Genomic DNA, 21,230 nt, shown 5'->3' on the forward strand with positions numbered 1-21,230 from the left:
CATTTTGGAGGCGCGACCACATTCAATGGGCAGGGGCGCTATTGGAGTGGTATTTTTACTACACCTCAAAGATGCGGCTGGCAGGACCTTTTTTTTAGCATTCCCCCAGTGCAACAGCCCTCAGGCTTTCACACTGGAAAGAAAGAAGCGTCTCTTTCAGGGTGCATTGCAGGCGCTATTTGTAGCGCAATAGCATCTGAAAAGCGCCTCAGTGTGAAAGCAACCTTATGCTCACATTTATTTTGTGGTGCACTTTTACACAGTATTTGGACACTTCACTAGTCCACCTTTTATACGGTCGCAGCAGATATTCTATTTTATGTATTGTCGCAATTGATTGACCATCCACCTATTGCCTTTTAAGTGCACCTGTCACGCTAGCACATTTTAATTAATTATTTAAATCACTAATTTATGTACAGCGCAGCACTACCTCCACATTTATACCTACCTGGGTCTTGATACTACCTTCAGTGCTTGCTGCAGTACCCCACCTTTTAGACTTTTTTTGCGCAGGAATATCTTTAGATTATTATTAGGGTGTGCGCGCATATCCAATTCGCATAACAGGCGAGTGTGACCGGCTTTCAATTGAGCCAGTTAGGGAAAAATTTGCACCTGCACAGGTAAACAATCAGTGTTGCCAACCTACCAGATTGAAATTTACTGGCACAACACCTGAAATTTACTGGCCCAGCCACGTTTTTATTGGCATTTCACAAAGGTTACTAAATTACATTTTTAGGTGCAAATTTCAGTATTTAGGCTACAAACAAGTACACTAGCCAAACAGCAATGTGATTTAAGGTAGATATTAAAAAGGTAAAAAAAAACATATTTTTGATATAATAAGGGCAAATTATTTAGTCACATCACCCCCTGCCTCCATCCCCCTCTGCGGTGCCACAATCTCCCCCAGGCCCCCTGCCTCCATCCCCACCCTCTGTAATGCCACCATCCCCCCTCTGCGGTGCCACCAACACCCCCTGCCTTCACCCCCCTCTGCAGTGCCACCAACACCCCCTGCCTTCACCCCCCTCTACAGTGCCACCAACACCCCCCTCTGCAGTGCCACAATCTCCCTCTGCCTCCAATCACCACCCTCTGCGATGCCACCATCCCCATCTGCGGTGCCACCAACACCCCCTGCCTCCAATCAGCCCCTGCCACCAACACCCCCTGCCTCCAATCAGCCCCTGCCACCAACACCCCCTGCCTCCATCCCCCTCTGCAGCCACCATCACCCCCTGCCTCCAATCTCCATGCGCAGTTCCAAGCCGAACTGATCTCGGCTATTTTTACTGGCACATTTCCGCAACCACGGACATTTACGAACGGGGAAAAAGGTGTGACGTTTTTACGAACTGTCCGTAAAAATCCGGACGGTTGGCAACACTGAACATAATGCTCAGGACACCAGACTGCAAACCGCAGCTGGACCTGTGTGAACCCGACCTGAGGGCGGTAAAAGTGCCTACCTTCCCGTCCCCCCAATCATAGGAGCTCAAAATACTTGTGACCGCTCCCCCTTTCCTTCATCTGAGCTTCTCTCCCGCCTAGAGCAGCGCAATAACGTCTTTAGTGAGAAGAGACGACACACGTTAGAACACACAGGAGAAAGAAGAGTCCGCAATAACATTTAGACAAGTTAAGGTCTACAAGCTTTATTGATACTTGTTTTGTTTTTTGTTGTTTTTTACATATCACAATGCATTCCAAAGACTTGCTTCAGCACATTCCTGCAGCTGGGTAACGCTTTACGTTCTTGCAAACAAGATTTGACTTTATTTTTTTTTTTTCTCTTAAAACAAAAATTTGCAGCTTTTTAGTACTCGGTCCACAGAAGGTTCAAGTGAGTGTAAATGTGGTTGTGCAAACCCAACTACTGAGCGACGACGTGTAAGTTCCTATATTGGTATACATAATGGTTCATTATACAGACAATAGTGTTTCTAGAAATCGTTGTTTGTCTTTAGGTGTATGTGCGATGGAGCTAGCAGTTAGAATGTCATTTCAATCCTAAAAATAAAAAAGAAGCACTGTGGGAGCGAGGCTCTGAAAACACTATAGATATTGGCAACTGATAAAACGATAAAATCACGAGATAGAGCTACCATCATACCGAACAGAAGCCGTTTTATCTCTAGGTATGATCGCGAGGGGGGTTTTTGTTCGGCGGCTCGTTCAGGGCAGAGGAGCCGTTGATGTACGGCAGCGTGCAAACCAAGGCTCCGTTCTACGCTGAAGGGCGACCGAATAGATATCTCAACTTACTCTTCATACACAGTGCAAGAATTGATTAACATTATGCCCATGAAAGCGCAGTAAGACTACTTGGGAAGCACAATATACAGCATGCCATAAAACAAATAAAGATCTGTATTAAACGGTGCTTCACACAGGAGAAGAAACAGAAAATTGTTTCAAACTCATACATAGCAGCTTACAATACTCAGAATGAAAACACATGGCAGTAAAACGGTCGTGTCGATCCTTAAACACTGCATTGCAGAAAAAAATATTAAAATAAAAAAAGAGTAGAGATCTGGGAAAATGCACTGCAATGTCAAGGCTGGTCTTCCCCTGACCCACCCCAAGTCATCCAAATACACAGCGCTCAAATTCCGAGGCTCCTATTGGTATCTGCGGCAAACTTGACTTTATTGTTTTAGTAGCAGTTAATCAGCTTTGCGTTTCAGTCCGGGGACTTTAGCCAGGATCCTGTGCAGGGGGGGAAAGAAAAACGCATTAATTACATGGTAGAGCGCATACACAAGTCATTTTCTGATAAATACTGCAGAGGGAGTAAAACCATACTAAAGAGAACCTGTATGACCCATCTAACCCCAAATACAAGGGTTGTGCAAAACCCTCCAAATGAAGCTGTTAATGTTACAGCATACAAAGTCTGTACAGCTGTAGAACAACCCTTCTCAATCTTTTCAAACAGAGGAACCCTGGGGGGGGGGGAATAAATAAAAAAACTTTCATATCTCAGAGATCCTTTGCTAAAAGTGACCATCTACATCTCATAATACCTCGGTGTGATGGTCAGTGAGAAGAATGATCCCCTTATAGATGGCTAAAAAGATCAATAGTATCAGAAACAGCTCATTGCTCAAGGAATCCAACAACCTCTAGATCAGTGGTTCTCAACCTTTCTAGTACTGTGCCCCCTTGATAAAATTAGCCATGCTGTGGGGACCCCCAACAGTAGTAGCTGGCGGGGAGTTATCAGCCAGCTTAGGTGCTCTTGATCAAGATCATCTGCTGATCTGAGAACTGTAGTGGGGACTTTAAATGGCAACTCTAATCACAGGTAGTGTTACTCACTGTGTCTCCAGCTCTGTGGCGTCTCGCAGCAGTGACACCTATACCAAAATCAGGAGATAGGGTCTCCTCCAGCCCCTCCCACTTCACATTCCTCACCAGTCAGCTGACCTCTAGTCTCTACCCCACAGCCATGCCGTGAACCGAATGGGCGGGCAAGGGTTCCAGGGACAGCCCTGCTGGATGGCTGCGAAAAGGCTGAGAGTGCTGCAGGCTTCAGGAACGGCCGAGGATTTGGTGACCCCTGGCAAATTGTAATTTGACCCCCAGGTTGAGAACCACTGCTCTAGAGGAACCCTGGCTGAGAAACCTTGGTTTAGACCATGGTCCCTCAACACTAGTATGCATGCATGCCAAAACAGATTGTTGTAGCGTTCAGCAAATGTCAAGCAAATAATAGCTTAAAATAGCAAACATAACCGTACTGCAGGACACCACAATCCATATGGCATCCTTTTATAGGGTTGTATGGAACCCTGGTCTAGAACAACTAGGATTCTTCCAAAAAGTTACTAGGGGGCAATTTCTGCCTCTCACATAAGTTCCCATTGACACCATTAATCTTTTTAGCAGAGGGGCAGATATTGCTCATTGTCCAAGGAACCCCTAGAAACCTTTTGGAAGAATCCTAGTTGTTCTAGACCAGGATTTCTCAACCAGGGTTCCATGCAACCCTACAAAAAGGATGCCATATGGATTGTGGTGTCCTGCAGTATGGTTAGGTTTGCCATTATAAGAACCACTTCCCACTTGCTGCCGCTAAAACAATCTGCGCTGGCATGCATATTAGTGTTTTTTTTTAAGGCTGTGCAATGCGTTATTAAAATAAATGCAAGGCACTATAAAAACCCATCGAGCGCTGATCATTCTGTTGTGCACAATCAATGTTGATGAGTGACGTTCCACTTTAAGCTTTGACAAAAAAAAAAAACTGGAAGCCGAAAACCAATCTCTGCACACGGGATGAACGGCCTAAAAGGTTGTTTCAGACGTCATTCATAATGACATCACTCGGTAACGCGCTGCTCTTACATCTAAACATAGATGTGCATTGGCCATAAACACACGGGTAGAATGTCGGTACAAAAAATACCAGCTGACATTCTGCCCGTGTGCAAGTCGGTCTGCCCGACAGAAGCCAGACGAATGTCTGCCGGACGCGCATGTTAGAAAATCAGCAGCTGTTCAGCTACTGATCAGCGCTCTCAGCCAATGGCGGACAGCACTCTGTAGTATGTACCCGGCTTAAGCGAGATCACTTTGTGAAAATAATTTTTTATATATGCCGGTCACCATCATAGGTCATCTTATTCCTGAAAATGCTCCAGACTGATCAGGACAGACACACTAAAGAGGCCAAAATCTCACATTACACAACCAAAGCACAAAGGACACTTACAAGTCTTTTACATTGTTGAAATTCTTGCTTATGAGTGCTATATAGTGATCCACTTGAGTCTGCAAAAAAAGAAAAGAAGACAATGGCCTTAGAAAACAAAGATGGTGGGAAGACTGGCATGAACTATTCACGACATTCACCATTTGCCAACAATACAAAGAATTCGGCTTCACTATCCTATACAGCAGGGGTGGGGAACCTACGGCCTGCGGGCCGCATGCCCACGAAATCATTTCTTCTGGGCCCCCCGTGCCGCTGAGTGTGTGTCCGCGGAGCTGTGGGCTGGGGAGGCTGGAGCCCGAATGGTTTGGTGAAAAGCCCCGAGTCTCGGCCATTAAGGCTTTCACCAATAGCCCCGAGTCCTGCCGAGCAGGAAACATTTTTTTTTTTTTTAGCCCTTCCGCCTGGTTGGCTGGTGGAACTGTCTGTCTCCCTAGATGTGGAAGTGGCAGGGAACACCAGCCAACCAGGCGGAAGGGCTGAAAAAAAAAAAAAAAACAGATAACGGCAGCGATTGGTGGGCGGTGGAGTGGGAGGCGCTGTTCCTCTGCGCTGACATGTGCACGTGTTTACAGCGTGGCGGCGGCGCGCCAAGTTTAATTTTCTCCATCTCCAGCTGCAAGGTAAGCAAACACTCTCCTGTACCGCAGGGGAGAGAGACACATTGAGCAGTGCTGAGTAGAGAGCTGCTGAAGCTAACATAAGTAAACCAGCAGGTGATTGCCCTCTGCTCAGCACTGCTCACTGTCTCTTCATCTGCATGATTAATGCAGGAAAGGACAGAGCTGGGGGGGTGTCTGTGTAAATCTAAAGGGGTCTAGTGGTGCAGAGTGTTGCTGTGTAATGCAAAAGGGGTCCAGATGTGGGGTGCTGTGTAATGTAAAGGGGCCCAGAGGTGCACGGTGCTGTGTAATGCAAAAGGGGTCCAGAGATGCGGTGCTGTGTAATGTAAAAGGGGTCCAGAGGTGCAGGGTGCTGTGTAATGCAAAAGGGGTCCAGAGATGCGGTGCTGTGTAATGTAAAAGGGGTCCAGAGGTGCAGGGTACTGTATATTGTAAAAGTGGACCAGAGTTGTGTAATGTAAAAGAGGTCCAGATGTGCTGTGTAATGTAAAAGGGGTCCAGATGTGCGGTGCTAATTTTTAAGTTGATCATTTTGTACGGCCCCCGAATGATGTTACAAAAATCCAAATGGCCCTTGGCAGAAAAAAAGGTTCCCCACCCCTGCTATACAGCATCACAATATCCGAAGGGGGGGAGAGAAAAGAGGCAGAGGGAGAACAGAGGAAACAAAAATGAATAGAAAAGAACCAAAAAATAAATTGGGGGAAGAAAGCAGTAAAAAAGTAAAGTGGGTGGAAAAATAGGAAAAGAGCAAGGGACAGGGAAAAATCATGAAAAAAAATGCTGGCAGAGCTTTCTTGGCGAGTATACCGAGCGTGTGTACGAGGCTTTCAGGTTTCTCGTCAAGAAAAATGCCTAAAATCTCTGCGAGAAAAATAGAGAACCTGCTCTCTATTTTCTAGTCATGATTCTCGGCAGTGTTTTCCTGCCGAGAAAGCAGAGTGTCTATATACTCACGTGTCGCCGTGGAAACCCGCGCATGCTCGAAATGACTTTGACGCATGCACGGTAGCTTCCTAGGCATAGGTAGGGTGCAGCAGGATGGCGACGACGGCATCGAATGTGACGAGCGCATGCTCGTCGTACGTGATGACGTCACCGCAGTTCTTTTGAAAGGAGTGTCTGTACACTCAGGCGGCAAGAGATTCTTGCCAAGAATCTCGTCAGGAAAAACAACGTTCAGTACACGGACAGACAGTGTGGTTAATGCTAATAAAATAAGGAGTCCCCCTACATATATTACAATATAGTTTTTTTTTATGTTATATATATATATATATATATATATATATATATATATATATATATATATATATATATATATATATATTTTTTTTATAAAGTGTTTTATTAAGGGGGACATGGTTACTGTCTTGGGGAGTCTGATCGAGGTAGATTTTAATCCTCCTCTTCCCCCCAGATTCTATCTTCACTCCCCGATTCCCCATCTATGAGCTGGAGAATTAGGAAATGTGAATTCTGACAGAAATCGCCAGTGAATCGCTAAGATTCGCTTCATAAACTGGCCGTTTCTGTGTCGGTCATTGAGGATTCTGTGTGCGGAGATCGGATTATCTCTGTTTTATGAACAGTTTATAGACTGATCAATGGCGATCATCAGGATCACTGCTGTTCAATTTCATAAATGGACACCCCCCAAGCACAGCAAGTCCCCTTACATACGAACCTTCAAGCTGTGAACTTTCAAACACATGAACTCCCCAGTGGGCTCTGTGCCATTAAATAACAGAGTCGGACTCCCCTCCGACAGAACACACTGATCAGCAAAGGCAGCCATTATCTGCAAGCACTGATCTTTGTTGGACTTCGGAAGTTTGTTTGTAACGGAACTCGTTTGTAAATAGGGGACTTGCTGTAATATCAACACAACCCGGTTCACACTGGGGCGGCGCGACTTCCGGGGCGACTCAGCAAGGCGTCCTGAAGACGACTTCAGAGGCGACTTGCAAAATGACTTCTGTATAGAAGTCAATGCAAGTCGCCCCCGAAGTCGTACAAGAACATTTTTCTAAGTCAGAGCGACTTGCGTCGCTCCTATTAGAACGGTTCTATTGAATAGAATGGGACGCGACTTGTCAGGCGGCCGAGTCGCCCCAGTGTGAACCGGCTCTTAGGGCGGCTTACCATTGCCCCGCTGCCTATTTGCTAAAGTGCAGCTAACGCCTGCATGCTGCATTTTTGGTGAGGCTTTCCTGACACCGTGCCAAAACAGTGGGACCTCAGACATCTATAAGAAATCGCAGCTAGGCCGCATGAGACCCGCTGGTTAGCTCAGCTTTGCCCAAAGCACAGGGGATGGCACCAGGGCAGTGTGAAGCCACCCCAAGGTCTCCTATACACGGGTGTACCGATCCTTTACACCTTTACAAAGTAACGTCTTCCCCTTCACGGGATGCACAGACGTCCCGGAGCCTCGTGCCAAAGGCGGTTGGCGGCACGATCTCCATGATGCATCTCCGCGCGGGTTCAATATCCGGATCAGAACTCAGTCTGCCAAAGACAAACATGTAATATATTGCAGCCTACCAATCATTCAATGTGGTGCCTGCATTAGCTGATGCTTTTCGCATTTTTTTTTCACCTGGTAATCGTGTAATTAACACTTCCAGTCCCTTCATGGCTACACCAATTTCTCCACCGTCTCTATGGGGGGGCGGCCATGGTTGTCGCACAGGCTGGACATCAAACATACCTGCTGCTCTATTACATGGTGGATTAGTGGTCTACACATGGTAGAGAAAGGGGTGCTTGTGCTTTTTCAGCTCACAGAAGTGACAAGGACACATTTCTAGGGGGACCAGCCTGCTGTATATTCTGTACTCGCTAAAAATTTACTTTGACTGAAAAATGTAAAACTAGCTCAGCCACCACATCTAAAAGCCAGCCATACAGTAATCTGAGGGACAAAGCAGGTCCCCCACTTTGTTCAGCCGGGACAAAGGGAATTTGATGAATGTGCGGCTCTCTTCTCAGCAAAAGTCAATCATTTGAGTGACTTCTGAGGAAGGGAAAGTTGGACATTTGTTCTCAGGGAGCAGCTGAAGCACCGATCAGTGGCGGGTCCCAATATCAGGATACAAGGCCCCTGTGGGGTCCCCAATATCAGGATACAAGGCCCCTGTGGGGTCCCCAATATCAGGATACAAGGCCCCTGTGGGGTCCCCAATATCAGGATACAAGGCCCCTGTGGGGTCCCCAATATCAGGATACAAGGCCCCTGTGGGGTCCCCAATATCAGGATACAAGGCCCCTGTGGGGTCCCCAATATCAGGATACAAGGCCCCTGTGGGGTCCCCAATATCAGGATACAAGGCCCCTGTGGGGTCCCCAATATCAGGATACAAGGCCCCTGTGGGGTCCCCAATATCAGGATACAAGGCCCCTGTGGGGTCCCCAATATCAGGATACAAGGCCCCTGTGGGGTCCCCAATATCAGGATACAAGGCCCCTGTGGGGTCCCCAATATCAGGATACAAGGCCCCTGTGGGTCCCCAATATCAGGATACAAGGCCCCTGGTGGGTCCCAATATCAGGATACAATGCCCATGTGGGTCCCAATATCAAGATACAACGCCCCTGCTGGGCGGCATTTTTTTCATCCACCTTGTTTGTGAATAGAGGATTTTTTTTTTTTTTAAGTCTATGGCCAGCTTAAGGTCTAATTGCCACTATATTTAGGTGCCCTCCATTGTTTTTTATCAACACTTCTGATAAACAGGCGCACTTACCTGATGTCTTTCATAAATTACAGGAATACTGAACAAGGAAATCAGTGCTAAAAAGGAAGGAAAAAAAATAAACAAAAATTAGGTAAAGTGGTGAGAAGTTCTGGGCTCAGACATATTTATGTTCAGATATTAGGAGCCGGACACCAACCTGTGTATAAAATATATTACCATTCACAAGAAGCAAAGCAGCCTGAACCAGGAGGAATTTTTTCACACAAATATGGGGGTTTTCCAGGGAAATTTGTCATTTTTTGTGTGTAAATATCAGCATTTTCATGTGCCAAAGACATTCCACCTGTGGCACCAATTCATGGTAAAAATGATTTGCATTGGTTTTAGAGCTGCACGATTAATCGCGGAGAGAATCGCGATCTCGATTCTCCCGTTTCATGGCCGGTTCCACGTAACCAGCGTGGAACGCAAATGGCGCCGATATCTGAACTGACGTCAGCAGCCTGCGCCGCTGGATGCCTGGGCTTCTCTTGCAGATCTGTACAACTGTAGTGTGTATCCATGCGCCACCCAGTGGTTGCCAGCGGTACTGCTTCTGATGTATTAATCTTTCTCACAGTTCTGTACAACTGTGTGTATCCATGTGCCACCCAATGGTTGCTGACGGTACTGCTTCCGATGTATAAAAAAAGAGAGACCAGAGATATGTCTATAATGTTAAAGACCATATAACTCCTTTGAAAAAAGCAGAATCAAAGTTTGATTCTACTTTTTTTATAGGAGTTATATGGTCTTTAACATTATAGACATATCACTGGTCTGTTATTTATATATTCAAATTTTCAGATAAATCACAGGTTTATGTATTTATTTATTTGGGGGGGGGGGGGGGGGTCTCGCATTCAGTTTTTGAGAATCGTGATCTTTAGTCTAAGCAAAAGAATCGTGATTCTCATTTTGACCAGAATCGTGCAGCTCTACTTGGTTTAATTTAAAGTAGAAGTAAAGGCAAACCTCCCCCCATAGAGTAAGGAAGGGTTATAACTCCTGTCAGTTTTTTTTTTCTTGCCATCTGGGTCCCATCGGGGAGATTTCCCTTCACTTCCTGTCCCATAGCCAAACAGGAAGTGAGGGAATCCCTGGTCATCACGAGTCTCCTCACTGAAGTTTGCCCTCTATACCTGTTCTGGTGACATCCTCCCAAAATGTGGGATTTTCCTTTACCGTTTACCGACATTACCAAAAGTGGAGGGTGAATCTCCCCAACGGGGACACAGACAGCAATAAAAACCTGACAGGGGCTCCAATCCTTCTCTATCCAAAGTTTCACCTTTAGTTATACTTTAATATCTGATCGTGTGCGCTAAATTATTAGGAACACTTGAAGCATCAATGTTCCAAGTTACAAATTGTTCTAAAATGTACATCATTACAAAGAAAAGTGTAGTGAAGAGGAGCAGACAGTGGGGGGCAGCACTGCAGGAAGGAGGAGGCTTCCATTGCTTTTAATGGGGCTTCCCACCTGCACCCAATCACATGGATCCCCGCCGAGTCTCCTCCACGGGTGATCGCAAACTACCCCCATTTTGGAGTGTGAATGGAGCCCAAGGCAATCCTTAAATGATTTGATTTTCTGGCCTGCTGTAAAATCGCCCGATTCTCCCATCAAACAGCTCGGGTGGGTTCAAACACAGACATTGCATGCGAGTCGCACCGCACTGCTCAGCAGATCACATGCAATGGGAATTCATCCAGTTTGTACGGCTGAATTTGCATTGCAAATCGGACCAATATGGTACAGGACCCTTTTTTGGTCTGCACTGGAATCGGATCGCATGAGTGTTCACACCCACGCGATCAGATTACTGCACCATTTCACAGTTCGCACTGCGATCTTTGAACCGATCTGGGGGGTGTCATTAACTTTACATCGACATCCTTAGAGGGTTGCAGAGGGCAGTGTGAACTGCCTGCGAATGACATGCGATGAGAGAATCGCACCGTTTGCTGCATTGCACAAGTGTGAACCCAGCCTCAGTGTTGATGGGTGGGGGGGGGGGGATCCCACCTGCAGCGAGGAGCCTTCCCAGCCAGCAGAACACAATGATTATTTCTAGCAGCTATAGCCGCCAACAGTAATCATATTCACAATAGGCTGATTGTATGACTTGGGTACAATCAGCCAGCCCATAAATGGATCGAATCTCAGCTAGACCCCGCTGCACCAGCCGAGATTCGATCCATCAATGGCCGGCTTTAGTAAGGATTCGGGTATTTCAGAGCCAACACTTCACAAATCCTGTTGTATAGAGCAGCGTTTTTCAACTTTAGTCCTCAAGGCGCCCCAACAGGTCATGTTTTCAGGATTTCCCCTCAGATGAAATAGCTGTGGTAATTACAGTAAGTAAAGGCAGTGAAATGGATCAAATCAGCTGTGCAATAATGGAAAGCCTGAAAACATGACCTGTTGGGGCGCCTTGAGGACTGGAGTTGAGAAACACTGGTATAGAGAACAGACGCCATGTTTTTTTTCGGACAATAAATCCCCATTGTAATGCTGAAGAGCCACGCCCAGCTACATAGGATACAGCAGCCTATTCTATATCATATCAGTTTTATTTCCTCAAAGTGGGATGAATAGCAGAGGTCTTATCTTATGTGTACCATATTAATGCGATTACATAATTCGGGGGCATTTATCGTATTTACTGCCACAAACGGTGTGCTGAATGGAGCTCCCAAGTGGAGAAGGACTTTGGCCCCAAGACAGCGGCATGGTAATCAGGGAACAAAACAGACAACACAGATCTCTACTTACCCAGGATCAGTAAGGTGAGGCCATTGAACAAGGCACCGATATAGGTGAACACCCACATCAACACTGCAAACTGAACACACAACACGTCAGTGGATTGTACAATTCTGACACTCGTTTACATGACATTTACACAGATCTAGGCAACCTTCCTATATAATAATGTGCAGAGTGGATGGCATTTCACCATTTGCACCCCATCACACTGCGTGATACAAGCCGCCATTACTGCTGGACACACAAGTGACCGTCACTCTTATGTGCTTTCTTATACCTTCAAATTCAAAAACACAAATCGAATATATATTATATAGATATATCTAGTAAATGCTTTTAAAGCTAATCTATGGGGTCGAAGAATAAAACAAATGCAACATCCACATCAAGAATGAAAAATTTCCTGTATTATCTCCAATATGATTAGTTCCTATATCGTCATCGCCATCTAGTGGCCATCATGCATTTTGTTCCCCTGGATTGAGGTACTTCTGGGGAGGAAAGGCATTATGGTCACTAGATGGCGCTGATATAGGAACTACCGTATATACTCGAGTATAAACCGACCTGAATATAAGCCGAGGTACCCAATTTTACAAAAAAAAAAAAAGGAAAACGTATTGACTCGAGTATAAGCCTAGGGTGTCCATCTGCATGCCTCACTGTGCCCATTTAACATGGGAGTATAGAGAAGGGGTGCCCGTTTTTTTAAGACAAAAAAAAAAAACCGTTGGTGCTTCCCAGCCGTAGGTCCCTCAGACAGCAAACTTTGCAAAGGAGAACTGGCGCTACATGTGTGCCAAGTTTCGGGTCCAGGAGACCGACGTCCGGCTGGTACCGGGTCCCAAAACTTACCAGAAAAATGACCGTTTAACATGAAAAACTCGGCTTATACTCGAGTATATACGGTAATCATATTGGAGAAAATACGGGGAATTTTCATTCTATGTGGAGGCGTCACATCTACACAGTGAATGTTTTATAGACCCCGATGTGTCCCATGTGTGAAAGGCATAAATGTCAGTTATTTGTAAGGATACAGGTATGAAAAACAATAAAATTAAACCTTGCGCCAAATATTAAATATATTGGTAAACAAAGATCTCGTTTGCTGGTATTTAATCACCTCTGGGTTTTTTTTATTTTTTGCTAAACAAAAGAAAGACCAAAAATACGTTTTAGTTTGTCAGAAAATGTTGTAAATAAGTAAGACAATTTTTCTCCTTCACGGACGTGCACGAATAAGGTGGCACTGATGGGGTGGCACCAATATGCAGCCCTGAGGGGAAATGTTTGAGCTTTATTGTAATCAGTGCCCCGATTACCTTTTACACGTCTTCCCTGTAAAGAAAGGCCACTGTTTGGCTCAACTCACCCTGTTAGTGTGAAGCAAGCCGATAAACGTCACTATGGTTATGCGATTGGACATTGCCGATCACATGGGTAAAGAGCTGCGGCCTTTTACCGAGATTGGGGTCGCACCCTGTCCAGGATCACAGCTAAACTGGGTGCCGTGATCCCAGAACAAGAGCTGCACCACCATTTTACTAGAAGGCGGGCGGGAAGTTGTTACATACATGTGTAATAAAGACCTGTTCACTGATCTTCCCCGGGAAGTATGAACCCAGAAGTGCTCAACTGAGAACTTACAGGTTCAGAGCCATCAATCTCCAGCCTCTCTGTCCAGGGAAGAAACTGACCGAGCTTTAACAGGTTCAACAGACTGCAGAAGACATTGGGAAGGGGGTCTTTTATGACTACCCAACACTAGGGGTGCAACGGATCAAAAAACTCACGGTTCGGATCGTTCCTCGGATCAGGAGTCACGGATCGGATCATTTTTCGGATCGGCAAAAAAAAAAAAAAAAAAATCTCCCCCACTGTAATATCCACATGTCCCCCCCCCCCCACCAACTATAGTACCCCCTCAGTGCAGACACCCCCCCTCCTCTCAGTACAGTGACCCCCTCCTTACAGTGATCCCCCCCCCTCTGTACAGTGACCCCCCCTCCTCAGTACAGTGACCCCCCCTCAGTACAGTGACCCCCCCTCAGTACAGTGACCCCCCCTCAGTACAGTGACCCCCCCTCAGTACAGTGACCCCCCCTCAGTACAGTGACCCCCCCTCAGTACAGTGACCCCCCCTCAGTACAGTGACCCCCCCTCAGTACAGTGACCCCCCATTGTGTCAATGGTGAGGAAGAGTGTACTGATCTGCATATACTGTACCCGATAAGGAGGCTGCAATGTGCAACATTCACTGTGTCAGCTGTACAGCCACTTACTAGATCATGGGACATAGCCGACTCATACAGGGTTACATAATGATTTCACAATCCATGTTGTAACCTTAAGCATAAAAAAAAAAAATAAGGTCTCAAACCGTTAAAGCCCAGCTCTGGGAATTAGACAAAATCTCCCCTAGTCCATTCAGTCTAGGGGTGCAGGAATAAAGGAGCAATACCTTGATCCGGCAGGGTCCTTCCAGGAGGTGCAACTGGTCCTACAAAGCCTCCTCTCTATGGTTCTCCCAGCCATGGTCACACCCCTGCCTCTTCCATGTAGCCCTTCATTATAAGTGATGTTACTGGGGGGACCGCCCAAAGCGCTGGATGTGGAGTCTTTATGGACCTTGCTTTGTGCACTTATAGCGGGACTGCGATATTGTGGCTGGACACATGACACTTTTTGGGGACTAGTGGCACCAATACAGAGATCAGAGCTAAAAATATGCACCGTCACTGTACTAATGACACTGGCTGGGAAGGGGTTAACATCGGGGACGATCAAAGTGTTAACTGTGTGCCTAGGTTGTGCTTTGACTAGGGGGAAGGCAAAGAGCTGTGCTCTTGCTGTGCAGAAACACAATCAACACAATCAATACCTGGTTTACATAGGCAGATTGCCGTTCTGCCCGTGTTATCGGCGGGTGCCCATGGACTCATCCGCGGTAACCCCCCCACTGGGCTCCTGCTGTGTGTGATCACAGTGGGAGCAGGTCGCTGGCGGCACGCGCCCCGGAATGTCAGACCACGTATGATCTGGCGCAGAGCAACCACAGTACATCTACGATGGGCGGTCGTGAAGCGGTGAAGGCGCAAAAAAAAAAAAAACACACACCACACACACACAGCTTCTATGCCACAGGACACCCCCCACATGCCCTTACACTTACCCAAGACAGAACTTGATCCAGCACTGTGCCTGAGAGCAGGACAAAGAGGCAGCATTGGGAGCCAACGACTCCAGTTGCTGTCAAAACCTGTGATGGAGCGGTTTGTGCGGCCGAGCTACACTGTCTATAGATGCAGGCAGCGCAGCTCAGGATCAAGCCCCCCCATTAGGAAGTGGCTTCTTATGGAGGGCACTCGCCAAAAAGGTGGAGCCAGGAGTGCCAGTGGGGGGGATCACAAAAGAAAAAAACATTTACATAGAGCAGGTAGGCTGTGGGGTTGCTCTACTGTACAATGCTTTGGGTGCACCGAACTACAAATGGTGAATGCATTGAAGCAACGTGCACTGTGTGCGTTTTAGCACACACAAGAGTGAATGGGCCCTTATTTTCTGCCTTTTATCTTTATCTATCAAAGGCTATTCAATAAAAAGTATTCATTCAATGCAGCTAAACAAACATGAAGATAACCTTCAGATTATCAGAGGAGAACTGCATGCCGCCCCTTTACCAGGCACAATTCTACGTGAATTTGCTCGGTTGCGTTGCATGAGACCGCATTACGCCATCGGTTACACATCGTTTTTTTTATAATGGCCGAGCAAAGTCTTCATGCGCTGATAAAGAATATCTATCTGTGGTAAAGGCCACAGAACTCCAGCGTCTAGTCACAAACCTTCCTGTTGCCGATAAGCCAGAAAGTATAATGACCTTTAAATTAAACCCGAGACCATGATGTGGATGACACATGGCAGTCTGCCGAGTTCCATCCATAAGACAGCGCAGCGCAGCGCTCCCTCCCTTGCATTAGGTTACACATGTACTGCTAGGAATAGACAGCAGTCTGGATACTGCCCAGATACCAGCCGGTCCTCAGATTACAGGCCAAGGGGACATGTCCATAGCAGTGCAGTGCTAGTCACAAGCAAAAAAAAAAAAAAATTCTAATTGTAAAAATAAAAAGTTGCTGCCGGGGGATTCAGTCATTATGCGGCCTCACTTCTGTCATCTGACACACTGCCCCCCGTGCATGGAGCTCACAGCCAAAATCTTCTTACACACCTCTTTATTGCTGCCCTCAGGCTACGACGATACTGGCCCAGCTACAGAGGGAGCCTTGGTCACATGATCACTATGTGAAAGGACACAAGAATATAGAATTGCTGTAGGTCGCCATTTTCTGAACATGCTCAGTTTCTAAAACTTCACGTCCTGCAAATGCTGCTTGCCTGGCTGTCATGCCAACTCCATGGCTTTAACAGTACAAGTCCGTATCCTAGAAGTGTGCAGATAAGGACTTCTGCCCCCTCCATCTTTCCTGGATACGCTTTCCGTTACATGGCTCGCTAGCGATGAATGGACACCAACCATAATTTTCTGAAGGTCAGCAACAGACTCACGAAAAACAGAAAAATACGAGTTAAAGCGGGAGTTCACCCAAAATCTTTTTTTTAACCTTAGATCGATGCTCATTTTGTACCGTTTTAGAGAGCGATCTTCTCCGCCGCTTCCGGGTATGGTCTTCGGGACTGGGCGTTCCTATTTGATTGACAGGCTTCCGGCGGTCGCATCTATCGCGTCACGAGTAGCCGAAAGAAGCCGAACGTCCGTGCGGCTCTATATGGTGCCTGCGCACCGACGGTCGGCTACTTTCGGAAAATCGTGACGCGATGTATGCGACCGTCGGAAGCCTGTCAATCAAATAGGAACGCCCAGTCCAGCAGCCCATACCCGGAAGCGGCGGAGAAGATCGCTCTCTAAAACGGTAAGTACTGCTTCGATAAAAAAAAAAAAAAACACGATTCCCCTAGACAAAATGAGCCTCAATCTAATGTTAAAAATTACGTTTTTGGGTGAACCTCCACTTTAAAATCCTTATACAGTGGAACCTCGGATTGTGAGTAACGCGGTTAACGACCGCTTCGCAATACAAGCACTGTATTTTAAACGAGTGTTGTCTCGCAAAACTAGCATGATTCAGGCCAAAGCGGTGTGCAGTACTGCTTTTGGCCCGAAATGGGAGGGGGGGGGGGCGCCTGGAGCTAATTATCACCGATCGCAAATGCACGGAAAGGCCAGAGGACAGCACGGCTGACCTCAGCAAATCTCAGGAACAAAGTCTTTCCGAGGTTTGCCAAAGTGTCCTCAGGCCTTTTCGGCCGTTACCAAGGATCTCCGGCGCCCCCCACCTCTGGCCGCATGCAATTGAAGTCAATGCGGAACAAATTATTTTAGTTTCCATTGACTTCAATGGGGAAGCTCTCTTTGATATGCAAGTACTTTGGATTATGAGCATTCTCCTGTAAAGGATTGCGCTCATAATGTAGAGTAAAAAATTCCCCAATTGATCCTGCTTTCAGCCGTCCCTCCTTTCTTCTCTGTCCCGATTACTGCCAGAGATCGTGTAGACCAGCTAGTGTCCTCTACAGAGAACGCTCAATTAACTGTACAGCTCACTTCAGTGGTCAGTCCTACAGAAGGCTTACCAATGGTTCGGAGCCGATGTTTCTCTTGCATGGGGTACACTATGAAGGGATTACTGAACAAATCCCAGCATAAATCCATTGCCATGCTACCCGCTTTTTTTTAAATCTGTACCCACATGTGTGATGCTATAGTCACATGGGCACACACACACACACACACACACTGTAAGTTAAGGGACCAAGCAGGAAACAAACTGATCCGAGGTAGACACCCTGCTAGTGAGGCAGACACCCTGCTAGTGAGGCAGACACCCTGCTAGTGAGGCAGACACCCTGCTAGTGAGGCAGACACCCTGCTAGTGAGGCAGACACCCTGCTAGTGAGGCAGACACCCTGCTAGTGAGGCAGACACCCTGCTAGTGAGGCAGACACCCTGCTAGTGAGGCAGACACCCTGCTAGTGAGGCAGACACCCTGCTAGTGAGGCAGACACCCTGCTAGTGAGGCAGACACCCTGCTAGTGAGGCAGACACCCTGCTAGTGAGGCAGACACCCTGCTAGTGAGGCAGACACCCTGCTAGTGAGGCAGACACCCTGCTAGTGAGGCAGACACCCTGCTAGTGAGGCAGACTTCCTGCTAGTGAGGTAGACTTCCTGCTAGTGAGGTAGAGAGCAACAAACTAAGGTGCTGAGGTAGAGTGAGAAAAGATGGAAGAAAAAAGGAGGAGCCACCTTAGACAGTAAGGTCCCTCAACCAATACTCCCAAAGAAGAGCCAACTAGCCAAGAGCCCACATGGCTTAGCAAACATCCCCCTACTTAAGTATGGCCGCACCTTGATGCTAAAGACCTGAGGGTTCAGTGGGTTGCTAGTCTCCAGCCTTGTGGGCTGCCAGGAACCCAGGCTTAGAGGGTCTGGCTGTACCCACTTCCGGGGTTGGGATTCAGCCAACCTTTCCTTAAGCCTCATACACATGATTCAACTTTATGGCCATAATTGTCTGATGGACGCGATGTGTCAGATAAGCCGACCGTGTTTATGCTCCATCAGACAATTGTTGGCTGAACCAACATATGTTGGCTGTTCATGCTCACCAACTGTTGGACAATAAATCTGGTACGTCGGTTTATCCGATCGTGTGCATGCAAGTTGGTCCAACTAAAATCCGATGTACAAACATGCATGCTCAGAACCAATGCTAAACATCAGCCAACAATAGCAGCAGTTGCCCGTCGGGTGGCGTTAAAGAGCTGAAAAACTATGGTTTGGTGAATGTTGGCTCAAAACGTTGTGCCGTGTGCAAGTTCACGGCCAACGCCCTTCAAACCAAAATCCACAGAAAAGTTGGTTGTGCGTATGAGGCTTTAGACCGGGTATATGCAATTAGCGGACCTCCAGCTGTTGCAGAACTACAAATCCCATGAGGCATAGCAAGACTCTGACAGCCACAAACATGACACCCAGAGGCATGATGGGACTTGTAGTTTTGCAACAGCTGGAGGTCCGTTAATTGCACATCCCCGCTTTAGACTTCCTACACTGGAGACAAATAAACACTTCTGACCACCGGTGATATCACTGAAGACATTAAAAAAAAAAAAAAAAAAAGGAGAAGGGTATGACAGAAGAAACCTTCCTCAAAGACCAAGTGAGGGAGGTGCTGCCTGGATACAGCAGCTATTTGCCAACCTAAAGTTTTACTTTAACTGGTTAACGCCCGCCGCATGTACATGTACGTCCACAGAATGGCACGTACAGGCATATGGGCGTACATGTATGTCCCCGCCTTTCCGCGGGTCCGATCGGTACCCCCCCCGGTACATGCAGCGGTGAGTAACCCACGGGGAGCGATCCGGGACGACGGCGCGGCTATTCGTATGTAAACACGGCTTCCCCGTGCTTCACTGTGGCGGCTGCATCGATCGAGTCATCCCTTTTATAGGGAGACTCGATCGATGACGTCAGTCCTACAGCCACACCCCCTACAGTTGTAAACACACACTAGGTGAACCTCAACTCCTACAGCGCCCCCTGTGTTTAACTCCCAAACTGCAACTGTCATTTTCACAATAAAGAATGCAATTTAAATGCATTTTTTGCTGTGAAAATGACAATGGTCCCAAAAATGTGTCAAAATTGTCCGAAGTGTCCGCCATAATGTTGCAGTCACGGAAAAAATCACTGATCGCCGCCATTAGTAGTTAAAAAAAAAAAAATTCTTGATAAAAATGCAATAAAACTATCCCCTATTTTGTAAACGCTATAAATTTTGCGCAAACCAATCGATAAATGCTTATTGCGATTTTTTTACCAAAAATAGGTAGAAGAATACGTATCGGCCTAAACTGAGGGGAAAAAAAAAATGTTATATATGTTTTTGGGGGATATTATAGCAAAAAGTAAAAAAAATATTGCATTTTTTTCAAAATTGTCGCTCTATTTTTGTTTATAGCGCAAAAAATAAAAACCGCAGAGGTGATCAAATACCACCAAAAGAAAGCTCTATTTGTGGGGGAAAAAAAACGCCAATTTAGTTTGGGAGCCACGTCGCACGACCGCGCAATTGTCTGTTAAAGCGACGCAGTGCCGAATCGCAAAACCTGGCCTGGGAATGGTCCGGGGATTAAGTGGTTAAAAATTAATTAATTTAATTTTATATATATATATATATATATATATATATATATATATATATATATATATATATATATATATATATATATATATATATATATATATATATATATATATATATATATATATATATATATATATATATATATATATTTTTGACGATACATCGGAAACTTGTACCGACTTCATAAAAGGAAGGGTTTGTGTGTAGGTAGTGTGGGGGGTTTTCTGTACCAAAATAGCAATCCAGACCTATAGAGTTAGCCATGCTTTTCCATCCAAAATATGTACCTACCTTCAGAGAATCCACCAGATCCTCCACCAGGAAGAGACGCCTCAGCTCCTTAAGAGTGCAGTTAACATGTCCCAGGGCAACATTACTATATTTATGAACAAGTTCTTCGGACACCGCCACATTGGAATCCAGACAACATCTGAAATTGATAAAACAGAGGCAGATCAGAATACGGGACTTTCCAAAGTTTTGTAGCGTTTTGTTTATACATAACATACTTTATAGCGTGCGTTTTAAAGTTTGCATTTTACCGTGAGCTGCATCGCATCACACCATGCTGCACAATAATGCAACCTCTCCTATACAGTTTCCTTCTAAGGGCTCTTTCACACGGAGCGGACCGTTTCCGGGTCCGCTCCGTGTGTCTCCGTCGGCTCAGCGGGGATCCCCGCTGAGCTGTCGGCGGATAGGGCGGTCCCCGCACACAGTGCAGGGACCGCCCTGTCTCAGCTCCGCTCTGCCCTATGGGGAACCGGATGCAGACGGACCGTCTGTCCGTCTGCATGAGTTCCGTTCCGCCGGACGGAAGAAAAATAGGGTTTTCTTCCGTCCGAAAACCGGATCCCGACGGACGCGGACGCTAGCGGATGCTCCATCCGCTAACGGACGCGATCCCATAGGGATGTATACAAGTCCGTTAACGGACTTGTAAAAACGGACAGGCGGAGCAGACATCTGAAAGGGGCCTAACTGTAAGGCTGGATTCACACCCATGGCATTTTTAGTGCTTGTTGCATTTTGCAGATTTGCACTACAGTCCATATAACATGGTTTCCTATGGAACACGTTCTGTAGTGCAAATCTGCAAAATGCACAAAAAACATGCCATAGGTGTGAAT

General features: G+C 46.4%; 1 protein-coding gene and 1 non-coding gene across 7 annotated transcripts in view; both read right to left on the bottom strand.

Moving 5' to 3' along the window:
- Positions 1-1,633: 1,633 nt before the first annotated feature.
- The window catches only part of RTN4 (reticulon 4), a 94,712-nt gene continuing 75,115 nt past the window's right edge, over positions 1,634-21,230 (bottom strand). For all 6 annotated transcript variants that reach the window (XM_040351654.1, XM_040351655.1, XM_040351656.1 and 3 more), the window contains 5 exons: positions 20,392-20,530; positions 11,872-11,941; positions 9,102-9,148; positions 4,730-4,788; positions 1,634-2,721 (listed from right to left, as the gene is read on the bottom strand). In XM_040351654.1, the coding sequence (XP_040207588.1) occupies positions 2,679-2,721; positions 4,730-4,788; positions 9,102-9,148; positions 11,872-11,941; positions 20,392-20,530 (358 nt within the window). In that variant the 3' untranslated portion in view covers positions 1,634-2,678. The remainder of the gene's footprint in view (positions 2,722-4,729; positions 4,789-9,101; positions 9,149-11,871; positions 11,942-20,391; positions 20,531-21,230) is intronic.
- On the bottom strand, positions 17,480-17,610 carry LOC120938428. Its single transcript, XR_005749045.1, has one exon. It is a non-coding gene; the product is annotated as a small nucleolar RNA SNORA42/SNORA80 family (small nucleolar RNA).

This window comes from Rana temporaria, chromosome 4 (assembly GCF_905171775.1).
Source record: "Rana temporaria chromosome 4, aRanTem1.1, whole genome shotgun sequence".
Classification (NCBI taxonomy): Eukaryota; Metazoa; Chordata; class Amphibia; order Anura; family Ranidae; genus Rana; species Rana temporaria.